Source organism: Tiliqua scincoides, chromosome 2 (assembly GCF_035046505.1).
Source record: "Tiliqua scincoides isolate rTilSci1 chromosome 2, rTilSci1.hap2, whole genome shotgun sequence".
Lineage (NCBI taxonomy): Eukaryota > Metazoa > Chordata > Lepidosauria > Squamata > Scincidae > Tiliqua > Tiliqua scincoides.
Window position 1 is genome coordinate 8,592,767 of NC_089822.1, and position 13,694 is coordinate 8,606,460.

The window sequence follows — 13,694 nt, forward strand, 5'->3', positions numbered from 1 at the left end:
GAAGGAGAGGTAAATGAAACAGAGGGGGTTGGGGGCTTACCATTCAACCTTGTGTTGAGCGATGCTGACTCCTCTAATCAATGGCATTAGAGAGAATGCTGGGCTTCCAGTATTCCTGCTGCTGGCTGTTGGGGAAGGAAGAGATGAGGTTGGATGCCAAGGGAGAGAGGTACTCTCTTCTCCTTTTCAGTATTTAGTGCTGCATCTTGTTTGTTCCATGCACAAAAACATTTGTTCCCTACTGTTTCTGCTGCCTTCTCCTATGATGCCTGGTGGAGGGAATGCAGTATTGAATATCATGAGAAAGAAGCCCCCCATTTACTTCTCTCCCTTGGTGTCCAGTGGCCTCTGTTCCTGTTTTCTTTGATAGCTGCAGAGGGAATGCTGGTCTCCCAACATTCCCTTCACTGGTCATCAGAGGTGGCAGTGCTGGGTGAGAGGAGAACGCCTCTCTCCGTGTCCATTGCAGTGCTTCTTATAATGGCTGTGGAGGGAATGCTGGACTCTCAGCATTCCTTCTGCTGTCCATTAGAGGAAGTGGAAGAGAGGGCCACTGGATGCCAGCATAGGGAGAAAAAAGTAAGGGATGCTGTCCCATCCTCTCTCTTGCATGCTATAGTGAGAGCAGAGGATGGAATTGCTCTGGTCTCTAAGGAGGTGGGAGGTGTGGGTTACCCCCCCCCCCACTCTCTATCTCTTCCAATTTGCTGTATGACATAAATCCTCAATTTGTGTCATGTGTTCTAGTTTGTTCGAGTTCCGGACTGCATGCCTCTCTCAGTAGTCCATATCCACACCTTATTACACTGTTTCTTCCCCTATATGTCATTTTACTTTAAGTCCAAGCTGTCTGGTCCTGAATTCTGACTTATAAAGGGGACCCTTATAGTCACTTGTTGAAAAAAATAAAATGGCTATAAAATCTGTTTTGTCAGGTCAACCCACCAGCATGTTGCCAGGTAGTCACAGTGACGGACTCTTACAAATTGCTTCAGGGCCTCAGCCTGGGACACAGCAGAATGGCTTTACAGCTCAGCCAGCTACTTATCACCACAGTAAGTGGACTATCCCGCTGATGGTACTTGCTTAATTCAGTTTGAAAATGTGAAATGGGGGGAAAATGTCATGTAAAGCAAATTTGGTCAGACCACTTTTGTGGACCTTTTTCCTTTTTTTTTTTTTTTGAAAGATAGTACAACAACCTGGACCGGCAGTCGAACTGCAGCTTACACACCTACCATCCCTCACCATCAGAACGGACACCTTCAGCATCACCCGCCTATGCCTCATCCTGGACACTATTGTAAGCTTCTGTGTATTGCCAGATTGGTAGATAGTTTCTGTGCAGTAGTATTGACTGTAGAAGAGCCAGTGTGATATAGTGGATAGGACACTGGAGGTGCTAGGGAGATGTGGCTTCAAATACAAAGCTCCCTGCGTAGTCCCACATACAGGAGGCTGCCTTATACTATTGATCCATCTAACCCAGGACATCGTCTTTGACTGGCATGGGCTCTCTGGGGTTTTAGGCAGAGGTATTTAATTGGAGATACTAGGGATTGAACCTGGTACCTTCTGCAGGTGTAACATATGCTTACTATTGTGGGGTCTCCCCTTTAGTTACTATCTATCAATCTAATTCACCTTCTCAGCCTAGGGATGTGTTAGCCATATGGCACCCTGAGCTGCATGGAGGAAGGATGGGACCAATATAATAATAAAACTCCATACTTACCATGGATAGGCTCCCTTATTGCTGTCCTTCTGCTTAGGAATCTCCAGATTCTTTGTACAAATAGCTTCCTCTGAAGAAATCTGATGGGTTAGGGTAGCATTCCACCACCTCTTTCTGCCTTGGGTATGAGGAATGCACAATTGTTTATCTGTAAAGATTGTCCTGTACGTGGAACCCTACCAAATTGATTCTACCATGTTGCCTATTTTATGGTAACTTTTAAAATCAAATTCTTAGTCATTTGTGTGTTCGAAAATGTAGCAACTTAAGAGAACAGTAGGTAAAGGATACACAGCATGACTTCATTTTATTTTTTTAAAGGGCCGGTTCATAATGAACTTCCATTCCAACCTCCTATATCAAATCACCCTGGTAAGTGAATGTTAATGAATGTTCAGTTGAGTGGCTGCTCTTGCACTTGCTAACATTGTAAAATGGAATAATGTTTTATGCTCATTTAAAAATTCATTTCCGTCACTCATTCAATATACTTAAAAATCAAGTGCCACCCTTTCACAAAACTTGGAAAACATGAGAGCTTTGAAAATCTCAAGGCAAACCTGAATACACTTGTAATTTCCAAGGGCACACAAGGGTGAGACTTGGCAAACAATTAAGCAACTATCTAGAAACTATTTTTCTCCCAAACTCTTTGTCTGCGGCTTGTTTGATGCTGTTGTTCATTAAGTCCCTCAATCTCTCCCCCCCCCCAAATTTGTCTTCAGCTCCAGAGTACTGGTGTTCAATTGCCTACTTTGAGATGGATGTACAAGTTGGCGAGACATTCAAAGTTCCTTCAAGCTGTCCAGTTGTTACTGTTGATGGATATGTGGACCCTTCAGGAGGGGACCGCTTTTGCCTTGGTCAGCTCTCCAATGTTCATAGAACAGAAGCTATTGAGAGAGCAAGGTATGTTGGTGGATTCTGGAAAAGTAATCACCTGGTTCTTATTTTGCTCTCAAGATGCCTGCATTTCACTATAGTCTTAAGAACCTGTTGGGCTCTTCTTTTAAAGCAGAGGTGAACAGAAGGCAGAATGGAGTCTGCTGGTGGTATAGAACTGGCTAGGTCTCAACTGACCCAACCAGCAAGGAATTTTTAAGTGCAGATTTGAGAGAGCACCTGTTTGTTGTACATTAACTGTAGAAATCCTATACACTCGCTTCGTAAGTTTTTAAAATATATAGTTGGATTACAGAAACTATACTAAAAATATAAGCCATTAAAGTCAGCCTGCTGCTTTTCTACAGTACGTTTAACCTATATTGTGTTAGGAGTCTGTTCTTTTCTTTTTAGATGTAAGCCATTAGTAACTCAAGTATGTATCTCCTGAGGTTGGTTGGTTGGGTTTGTGCTTTTATAAATCTGTGGATCCACTAAAAATGATCAGAAGGAATGTATAAATGGCATCAAAAGCTTGATAGTAATGTTGCCTGCTAGACTTTTCCAGCGAACTATTCCAGGGTTGTGGTGCCTGCTTCAGGTACATATAACTGTTGGCTGATGAATAGAGGGAAGTTGGAGCAGAGCTTCATCAGCTCATCTCATAAGAATAGGGAAGAATATATAGGGAAAAGGCTCTCTCTAAGGTACAGTGGGTCCTGATAATTTGTTAAAATGTGCTGGTAACCAGGTTCAAAAAATGGGGCATACATATTTCACACTGTTGTGTTTGTCATGGTAACTGCAGTCATCACATGCTCCTTTGGATTGGCTATCGTACATTTCAAACAGTAGTTATAAAAATTGTGGTGTATGTATGGTGGGGGGGGGGGTTAAAACAAGTATGCTTTTGTCTCATTGAAGCATATGTGGGCACCACTGAGGTGCTTTTTCAGTGTCTCCTGGCATACTTAAGATTGTAGAATAGAGGTAAATAAGGGACTTTTTTTGCATTGTGCCTTAACTCCTATTTCTGGAGTCCAAGAGGAATACAAATTTGACTAGACTTGCTTAGATTGTTAAAAGAAAGTTAAATCATTCTCAGGTTGATTGGGGTGATGCAATTTGTATCTGTTCTCTTTGTTTTAATAATGAGGCCAATCCTTGCGTTACCTGATGTTGATTTCAGAAAGAAAAGTGTGCCAAAGACCTGCCAAAGAATGCAAATATGCATTGACCACATTCTGCTGTATGTGCTGGCATGAAACTCACTTCCTTTCTAGTAACTTTATTTTTTGTTTGCACTAGCCACAACTTCATCAGTGGCTGTTCTTATGTCATGCACATTGGGGCAAAAAATCAAAACTTTAGATATAGGCTGATGGGTTCTGAGCTGTCTGTGACAGATCAGGAGAGAGATCTTGGGGTGGTGGTGGACAGGTCGATGAAAGTGTCGACCCAATGTGCGGCGGCAGTGAAGAAGGCCAATTCTATGCTTGGGATCATTAGGAAGGGTATTGAGAACAAAACGGCTAGTATTATAATGCCGTTGTACAAATCTATGGTAAGGCCACACCTGGAGTATTGTGTCCAGTTCTGGTCGCCGCATCTCAAAAAAGACATAGTGGAAATGGAAAAGGTGCAAAAGAGAGCGACTAAGATGATTACGGGGCTGGGGCACCTTCCTTATGAGGAAAGGCTACGGCGTTTGGGCCTCTTCAGCCTAGAAAAGAGACGCCTGAGGGGGGGGACATGATTGAGACATACAAAATTATGCAGGGGATGGACAGAGTGGATAGGGAGATGCTCTTTACACTCTCACATAATACCAGAACCAGGGGACATCCACTAAAATTGAGTGTTGGGCGGGTTAGGACAGACAAAAGAAAATATTTCTTTACTCAGCGTGTGGTCAGTCTGTGGAACTCCTTGCCACAGGATGTGGTGCTGGCGTCTAGCCTAGACGCTTTTAAAAGAGGATTGGACAAGTTTCTGGAGGAAAAATCCATTATGGGGTACAAGCCATGATGTGTATGCGCAACCTCCTGATTTTAGAAATGGGTTAAGTCAGAATGCCAGATGTAGGGGAGGGCACCAGGATGAGGTCTCTTGTTATCTGGTGTGCTCCCTGGGGCATTTGGTGGGCCGCTGTGAGATACAGGAAGCTGGACTAGATGGGCCTATGGCCTGATCCAGTGGGGCTGTTCTTATGTTCTTATGTCTCTTCAAAAGGTAGAGTTGAAGGTGGTATCCAGCACTGGTTCTTACTTCAACAATTTTTTCAATTATATTTTTTGTAGCAAGCCTTAAGCTCTTTTGCATGATGTCACAGTAATTTTTCACTTGCACAATGAGAGTGATAACCAAAGTATTATAAAACACATTCCTTTAAATGCGAATGCTGATTCATTTTTCACTCTGATTTTTCCCCCAAAGCTTACATGCAAGCTCAGTTCTCACTGTCATGGTAAAAGCACCTAATTTGCATTTAATACTGTTTCATCTATTAGTAGTTCTTAACCTTGTAGAGTCCATGGATATGCTCTTTTTTCAGATTGCATATAGGAAAAGGTGTGCAGCTGGAATGTAAAGGTGAAGGTGATGTCTGGGTTCGGTGCCTCAGTGACCATGCGGTTTTTGTCCAAAGTTACTACCTAGATCGAGAAGCAGGGCGTGCACCAGGCGATGCAGTTCACAAAATTTATCCAAGTGCATATATAAAGGTTGGTGTGAACATCCTGGGATGGGGAGGGGACAGTTAACAGCAATATACGTATTTTAAAAAGCAGATGGAGTTTTGTAACTCTCTATACTTGCCAGATGAACAGCAGCAATGAAGTTTACATTGGTAGCATTTTATAGTCACATATTCTAGAAACCACTTTTGCTCAGGGTTTTACTACCACTCCCAATTTCAGTGTGTTTTCCAGAACTGAAATGAATTCTTGGAATAACCTACAGCACTTAGAGAACATTTTGCCCTTGGAAGCCATACTGGGCAAGAATGGGGGAAGAAATAATTTGGGGTTGATGGACTTGCAGAGTCGGGTACCAGATCAGTTAATTCTTTCTGAAATTCATAGCAGTCCCTATCAAAGACTGGAAAAAGAGTATCCTTTGTTGACTTCAGCATTTTGGATATAAAGTTTTATGAGACGTTGACATACTGTCATTTTAACACTGACGATAACAAAAATTCTTTATAAGCACAAGAACTCAACTCCAGTTCTTTAAAATACCAAAATATATGTGAAGTCGTTCTCATGCTTAACAAACTCCTGCCTAAAACTGCTAGTTCTCAACTCCCCTTGGAGGCAGTCACGTCCCCTTCACCAGGTTTTCCTCAGTTATTTGGTTCTACTCCCCTCCCCCCAACAGCTTATATCATCTTTTTCCTACTCCTACTCCATGTTATTAATTCAGTGTGAGATGACAGCTAGTGACATATGGTCTCATTCCTTCTTTTCAACAATCCCAACAGTGGGGTTCATGACTTGGTGAATTATGCACACTTGTTCGTTCCGTAAAGGGTGTGTATATGTGTTCCTCCTAGTTTTGAGATAGTATTAAATATAGGTAGCTAATGCCTAGAGGAGTTGTTTTCAGTGAGTAAGATAGGAGATTGCAGCATCAACCTAAGCCAAAGTCTTTCTAAGCACAGTGGGCTGAGTAAAACAACACTATTTTCAAAGATCTCTACTAATGCCAAAATATTAAATTTAAAGAGAATAGCTGGGGGAAAATACTGCATTTATGGATAGATTACTTTAAGTGTACCTTCAAAAAAGAATAGTGTGCTGTAGAAGTAGGATACCTCTTTAGTGAAGGTCACTGTACCTTAGTAGCCTCAGATCTCTGCTCTTAAATCAGGACTGTGACCTCTGTAGCCCAAATTTTAGAAACTTTATGGTCAAGTTAAATAAAAGGAAATTGGTGTTCATCTGCTTTGCACAATTCTGTAAATAGTTTTGCTTAAAAATTCAAGCTTACAAGCATCTTGGAATACTTCTGGACAACACATTTTTGCTGTGCTGTAATAAAAATGGGGATTTGAGGAGCCGGGATTGGGTTGTATACAGTTCACTGTCCTCATTTGCATTACTGCTTTTCTGAGTAACAATGAATGCTATTCACCAAAAAAGAAAAGGTGAGTTTCCAGTGAGTCAGATACTGCATTGATTACCAGATTCTGTACATATGTGCTAAATAGTGGGCTGAAAATGGTGGAATGGTTGTCGGGAGTCGCAGGGTAGCTGTGTAACTTGAAGCATTGTAAGGAAGAGGTCGTTTGTAGCTTCTAACTACAAAGTAATTGCAATATGTTGTGTACATGCAAGTGCAACGGCTCATAAATCCAGGCAAGCCCATGGCAGAGTTTGGTTTGCCATGGTTTTTTTTTTTACAGAGAAAGGCAGAATCTAAATTGTTAAAAAAAAATGTAGTAATGGCAAACAGCCACTGCTCCATGTGGCTATAGCCACTATGTGGCATAGTTTGAAGCTGCTCTAGTTTGGTTCCTTGTCACTTGTCCATTCTCAGGATGTGCACAGCTTGTGCAACCCAAACCCAGGTAGGGGCTATAAAAGTGAAAGGAAGGAGTGAACAGTGTGTCTCAGTGAGAAACAGACTCACCAGTAAGTTTTGTAAAGCTGTTGAGACTCTTCAGAGCTCTGTGTTTGCCCTTGGTAGGAATTTGCCAGGATTCTGGCTTACTCCAGAGGTGGCGGCGGCAGGTTGCAATTACTCAAAATCTGCAATAAATGCTGTATCTTTTTTTCCCCAAGGTGTTCGATTTACGTCAGTGTCATCGCCAGATGCAGCAGCAGGCTGCCACGGCACAGGCTGCAGCTGCTGCCCAGGCTGCTGCAGTTGCAGGAAACATCCCCGGGCCAGGATCTGTAGGGGGAATTGCTCCAGCCATCAGTAAGTGACACACAAATGAGACCCTCTGTCTGTCCTACCCCGTTCTCTTCAAAGAGAAGAATGAAATTCAGTGTGTCACCTCAATTCTGATGTCTTCATAAGCCGCTGGCTGTGCTGACAATAGTTGGAACCAAACCATGACTTGGGTTTTCAAATGTGCAGGGAAAGCATGGTTTTCAGAGCTATTTGTCCAGAGCATTGACTGCCCAGAGTGCTGAAGGCAGATAGAGAACAGTGACCATCACTGATTTATCAAGTGAGGCATCACACACAACCAGAGTTGGGCTTCCTTAAATTGTGACTTTGTGTGATGTGTGAACTGGGTATCTCCCCGTCTGTTATTAGAGGGGTAGCCCCCTCTACAACACGATATGCCCTTGTGCTGAAGTTGGCAGGCATTCTGGGTATGAAAACATTTGCAGAATTCCTTGTCCATTGGAATTCAGAGGGTGCAGCAGTCCTCTATGCATGCCTGAAATATTTTGAAGCAGGAAATCATATGGTACAGTTCCTGTGAAGTGGGCTGTGTCTGCTGCTGTTTTTATTAGGATGCTTTAAAAGAAGATGATGCTTTAAAAAAAGACTGCAGAACTTAACAAAAGAATGTGACAAAATGGTTGCAAAAATCTAGAGGAGTTAATGACCAGCATTGTTGGTACATAAGGGCCTCAAGATGCTCAGAGCTGGCTGGAGGTGGGCAGATGATCTTCTGGAATATAAAGTTGGTTTGAGTGCTTGATGCGATTCTTTTATGTGTTAGGTTTGTCAGCTGCTGCTGGAATTGGTGTGGACGACCTTCGCCGCTTGTGCATACTCCGGATGAGTTTTGTCAAAGGTTGGGGGCCTGATTACCCGAGGCAGAGCATTAAAGAGACACCGTGTTGGATTGAGATTCACCTGCATCGGGCTCTCCAGCTCCTAGATGAAGTACTTCATACCATGCCTATTGCAGACCCCCAGCCGCTAGACTGAGACCTTGCTGCTGTTAACTGTTAGAGAGTGAGGATGGTGGATTGTAACATACGGTTTTGTTTATTACCGGAAGATATATTTTCCTTCCGTTATGCTTAATCTCTTAACCAGGTTTTAAAGAGAAAATGTCTTTGCCACCTTGCTCTCAGCAGAAATAACACGAACCTGTAGTAATTGAGCAAATTCATCCCCTGAGACCTCTTTTTTGTAGTTGGGGAAAAACTGATGCCAGCTAGCAGTCTTTTGATGAGGGTCTCAGTGTGATCAGTGTTATGCCTGCTCCTTGGAAATGCCACTGAGCTCCTCAGAATTCTTACCAAGGCATAGGGACTGTCACCTGGGGCAACCCTATGCACTTTGGGGAGCCTGGAATTGGAACTTTCCATTTATAGTGCAGTCCTGTGTGTCTACTCAGAAACAAGTTCCATGAATTCAGTGGAGCTTACTCTTGGGTAAACCTGCATAGGATTGCAGCCTTAGGCTGTTATTCAGCCTGTCCCTAGCTGAATCCACCTCAAATGAGCAAAATCATGTTGATTATTCTGAAGAGATGGATTCTGGTGCCACGCTCTGCCGTGGCGCAAGTCTCATGAGAGACGCTTGTGTGTAAAATATTTATGTAAGCATACTCCTAAAATACACTAAAAGTGGGTGGCCTTTGAAACTGGTACTAAATTTAAATGCAACACAAAATATTCAACAAGGAGAATTGCCAGTTAGATTTTATATAACAAACGTCTAATGACAGAAACTTATATTCATCATTATTCCCAACTAATTTTTAGATACAATGACAAGCTTGTTAAACTTGCAGTTTAGCTAGCATGGACATGTGTTTGAATGAACTTGGGAATTCCATCTTAAACCTTGAAATCATGTTGCGATTGCATCACTAAGGATGCAGATTTTGTATCTGTTTCAGTATTTCTACTCAGGGCAAGATGGCAAACTTGTTTTTTATACCTCTTGGTTATTTTAAGCTCTTTACCCCATCAACAATCTTATCAATTTGCATTGACTTTGTATAGAGAATTTCAAGTAGAAGTTGCAAATATATAGCTGTATGACCGGCGCAACATTATGCTTTATCTAGTTAATAAAACTATCAGTAAAATTCTCAACTTTGATAGAAACCTATCTATTTTGCTTTTATTAATATTTTTTTCTACACTTGGAATCCCTTACTCTGGAATTTTGGGTCGGTTTGCTCTTGAAGTTGCAGTGATGGGAGGAATTCTCTTGTAGCTTCCAGAGACTTTCAGATTCTGTAGTGTCAGCTGTCTTTCTCCTCTGTGTGAGTACAGTATTACAAGAAAGCACAGTGGCTGAGATGGGCATTGTCAGCCACTGTGACTAGCGGTGTTCAAGGCAGAGGACGGCTGATCTTGTTCTGCAAAACTGTCCCATGTGTCATACAGCTTATAGTACTTGACCACCTTTGTGTTGCTCTCTCTCATCATCCAAGCAGTTTGGAAAAGGGATCAGCCCGAGTTCCGTACTGGAGCACTGCTTTGCAAGCAGAAGGTTTCGGGCTCAGTCCTTGGTATCTCTAGTTAAGGTTCAAATGTTGAAAGAGACTCATGCTTGAAGCCCCAGGGAACCATGGCCTATCAGGAGGAGGTACTCCTGGGCTAGATGGTCCAGTCAGGGGTCTCTCAATGTCAGGTACCTTCATATGCACCACTGACACCTGCATTGTTCTCTGATTTTGTGAAACCTTGGTGATTTTGACTATAAAGGTGACCCTGATGTTAGCTATTTAACACAACCACTTATAAAAATTTTAGGTGGCAACCCCTAACATAGAAGAGGCATTTCCCCTTCTCTTTCACCCAGGAGGGAGTAAACCTTTACAGTGGTTCCTGCTGTGACCCATGCATTGAATATCCAAAAACAGTTGGTTTCCCCCCCCCCCCGTGGTGGTATGCAGATTTAATTGAACAATAGATTCAAAAATCGCTAAAATTTATTTAATTGTTTAGCAGTTCTAGTGGATAGTAAATCATTTTATATACACTGCAGAATTTTTTTTCCATTTGGCACAAAATGTGGTAGTGTGTCTAATCCTTTGCAGTTCTTGAAAGAGAAACATTTGCCCTTATATTAGTGATCTGTAGCCAGGTGCTATTCTAAAGCAGAATGGTTAATTCACCCCTTTAATTGTCTTAATAATCATAGATGTAGGTCCTGATGATTGCTTTAGGGCATGAGATTGGAATTTTAAAGGAATCGGATCAGCCCTGAAACCTTCTTGGAAGCCAGTTAACATTGTAAGGCTTTTCAAGTGCTAAAGCAGCTGAACAGGTAGTTTCCTGGGTCAGGTAAACCCTCAGATGCAACATGCCAATCAACTTTCTTCCCCCAAAACTACAGGGGGTTATTGGGTAAGGGTGGGTGACCTCCTTGTACTAGATGCTGCTTCCCTGCCTATTGTCCTGTGTTGCATTGACTAGTCAGTGCGCCATGCTTCTGTTTATTCTTTTCATGAAAGCTGCTTCCCATGCAGAAACCAGGTAATACAGGTGCAGCCTATTTATCCACAGATTTTTTATCTGCAGATTTGTCTCAAAGGAATGGGCTAGAGGTACTGAAAGTCACACACACCTTTGTCTCCTTTGCCCTGAGCTGCATCTCAGTCCATTTCCAGGCAGCCCAAAACACTGCAAAAAGGCTCCACCTTGTGAAGGCAAGGAAATGGCCCTGGAGCCCTGGAAGAGGTTCCCCTTGAAAAGGAACAGTAACATTCCTGGAGCCCTGATGGAGCCTGATGGAGGCTGAAAGGGGAAGGGGGGACCAAAAACCTCTGTAGCCAGAACACGTACAGCAAGGTGGAGCACTCTCTCTCTCTCTCTCTCTCTCTCACACACACACACACACACACACACACACACAGAGTAGCATCAGAGGGGATTGCTTTAAAAAACCCCAGGAGTGGTTGCTGAGCTTTGGAGAGACAAGTGAGGGTGAGCAGACAGTGGAACTACAAGTCCCAGAATGCTCTGGGGCAGAGGAGTTTCCATGATGGTTGCGGCCAGGGAGGGCTGCAGGAGCAGCAGCAGCGGAGAGGAGGTGGAGAACCTGCAGTGCTGTCGGGAGGCTGCCTGGGACACAGTGGACTCCCAAGCAAGCTCAGGATCCCACCTGTGAAAGGGGAAGGGGGGAGGGGAGGGGATTGATAACAGCTGCCTTAGTTTCCTTCCATCCAGAAGTGTCAGGCTTCAGCGTGTTTCTGTAACTCTGGAATTTAGCACAACGTGTTTTTTGTTAAACACGCAGAGTCACGGACATCTGATTGCTGCAACCTGTATTAATGATGGCTTTAATGCATACTTGCCTGTCTTGCATAATTCTGCTATTTCTGACCATGATGTTAGACAAAAAGCTTTGCATGGGCCACTGAAGCTCTGGTCACTGAGAAATCCTGCTTTAGGACCAACTTCACTCCTGGTTGCCTCTGTCTGTGCAGCCTTATGGACTAGAACCTTTTTTTATTAGGAAGATGAAAACAGCTATTCATTCAGCACCTGCAGAATTGTGAAATACTTGCAACCTGTTCCTGCCGGAGCTGTGAAACTGAGAGATGACTCTGTTCTAGAACTGTGATGAGCAAGGAAAAAAACCCCTACACTCTTCAGACACATCCCAGTTGGATGATGCTTTGGTTACAAAATAAAGGGGCAGGTGATCTAGTTGTCCAAGGGGTTGTCTTAATGTCAAGCAAAAAGCCCTGCAACAAAATAGGTTTATTGGTTCAAAATTAGACACTTGGCCAACAGACTGAGGCAAAGGAGGAAGGCCTATAGCCAGGGGGACATCTACTTAGGATCACAGGAGTCTGCTACTTCCAAAGGAGTAGCTGTGTCACCTTTTTGTAAAAAACAGCAAGGAAACTTGTGGCACCTTGGAGCCTGATGTGAGTGTTATGTCTTGTGCTTATAGAGGTATTGGCTACAATAAATCCATTTAAGAAGTGCTGCAAGATTTATAAATGAGTTAACTTGTCTTAGTTGACCAATGTTCTTTGTGTGAGGCCTCTGTGGTATATTTGTATGTTCACTACAATTTCCTACAAATCGCGTGTAGGTGGATGGTAGCCAGAAACACAGTTTATATGGAACAATGAATTAAAGTAATTAACTGCATCTTTACCCCACCTTTTTTTCTGCTTTTGGCTTAAGGCAGCATATGTGGGTTTCCTAAGTGGTCTCCTATCCAGACAGAGATGTTTACCAGTACGTGGGTGCTAGATTTCTAACTGCCTGTATTTTCTAGGACAGAGTTAGGGCTATGTATGGCTGGCTAGGAGATCACTTACTTTGCAATACCTGTGGCTTAATGCAAATAGCCACTAGGTGTCCTCACCACTCTACTAAACAGTGAAGTGGCCAAGTTTGCAGATGACATCAAGCTATTTAGGATGGTAAAAATCAAAGCAAATTGAAAGCTCCAAAAGGATCTTTCCAACCTGAGTAAATGGGCAACCAAATGGTGAATGCAATTCTGTGCCTGTAAGTGTGAAGTGCTGCACTTTGAATTTTTTTTTTTTTGTATATGTCCAATTCCACATATACAGTACAATGATAGGGTCTGAACTGCAGTGACAAACCAGAAAAGTGATTTTGGGGTCATGATGGATAGTTCAATGAAAATGTTGACCTAATGTGTGGCAGTAGTGAAGGTAACTTCCATGCTAGGGATAATTAAGAATGGAGGATAAGACAATATTGCCCCTAAATAAAGCTATCATGTGGCTTTGGAATACAGGGTGTAGTTCTGATCCCATACCTTAGGGATGGTACTGTGAAGCTGGAAAAAGGTGCTAAAGAGGGCAACCGAAAAGGTCAGAAAGCCAGGGTAAGGTAAGACTACAATGTTTGGGTCTTTTCAACTTCGGAAAAAAAGTCAAGGGAGAGGGATTTAATGGAGACTTACAAAATTATGCATTCTGGGGAGAGAATGGAGACAGTTATGTTCTTGTCACAACACTTGAACTGAAGGTCATCCAGTAAAACAGATTTTGGACAGATGAAAGGAGGTCTTTCACACAGTGCATAATTACTCTGCAATTTGTTACCATAAGGTGTGGTTGTGAGCAGTAGCTTGGATGACTTTAGATAGAAGGGGATTGTGTAAATTAATTGAGGCCAGGTCTCTCAGTAGTAGCACACAAGTTCAGCAGCAG

At 42.7% G+C, this 13,694-nt stretch overlaps 1 protein-coding gene across 1 annotated transcript in view; it reads left to right on the top strand.

Annotated features, from left to right (window-relative positions):
- Positions 1–9,633, top strand: part of SMAD4 (SMAD family member 4) — a 30,420-nt gene extending 20,787 nt beyond the window's left edge. The window contains exons 6-12 of the mRNA XM_066614929.1: positions 936–1,055; positions 1,190–1,303; positions 2,057–2,107; positions 2,461–2,644; positions 5,172–5,340; positions 7,402–7,540; positions 8,301–9,633. Coding sequence (XP_066471026.1) covers positions 936–1,055; positions 1,190–1,303; positions 2,057–2,107; positions 2,461–2,644; positions 5,172–5,340; positions 7,402–7,540; positions 8,301–8,512 — 989 coding nt within the window. The 3' untranslated portion in view covers positions 8,513–9,633. The remainder of the gene's footprint in view (positions 1–935; positions 1,056–1,189; positions 1,304–2,056; positions 2,108–2,460; positions 2,645–5,171; positions 5,341–7,401; positions 7,541–8,300) is intronic.
- The last annotated feature ends 4,061 nt before the right edge of the window (positions 9,634–13,694 follow it).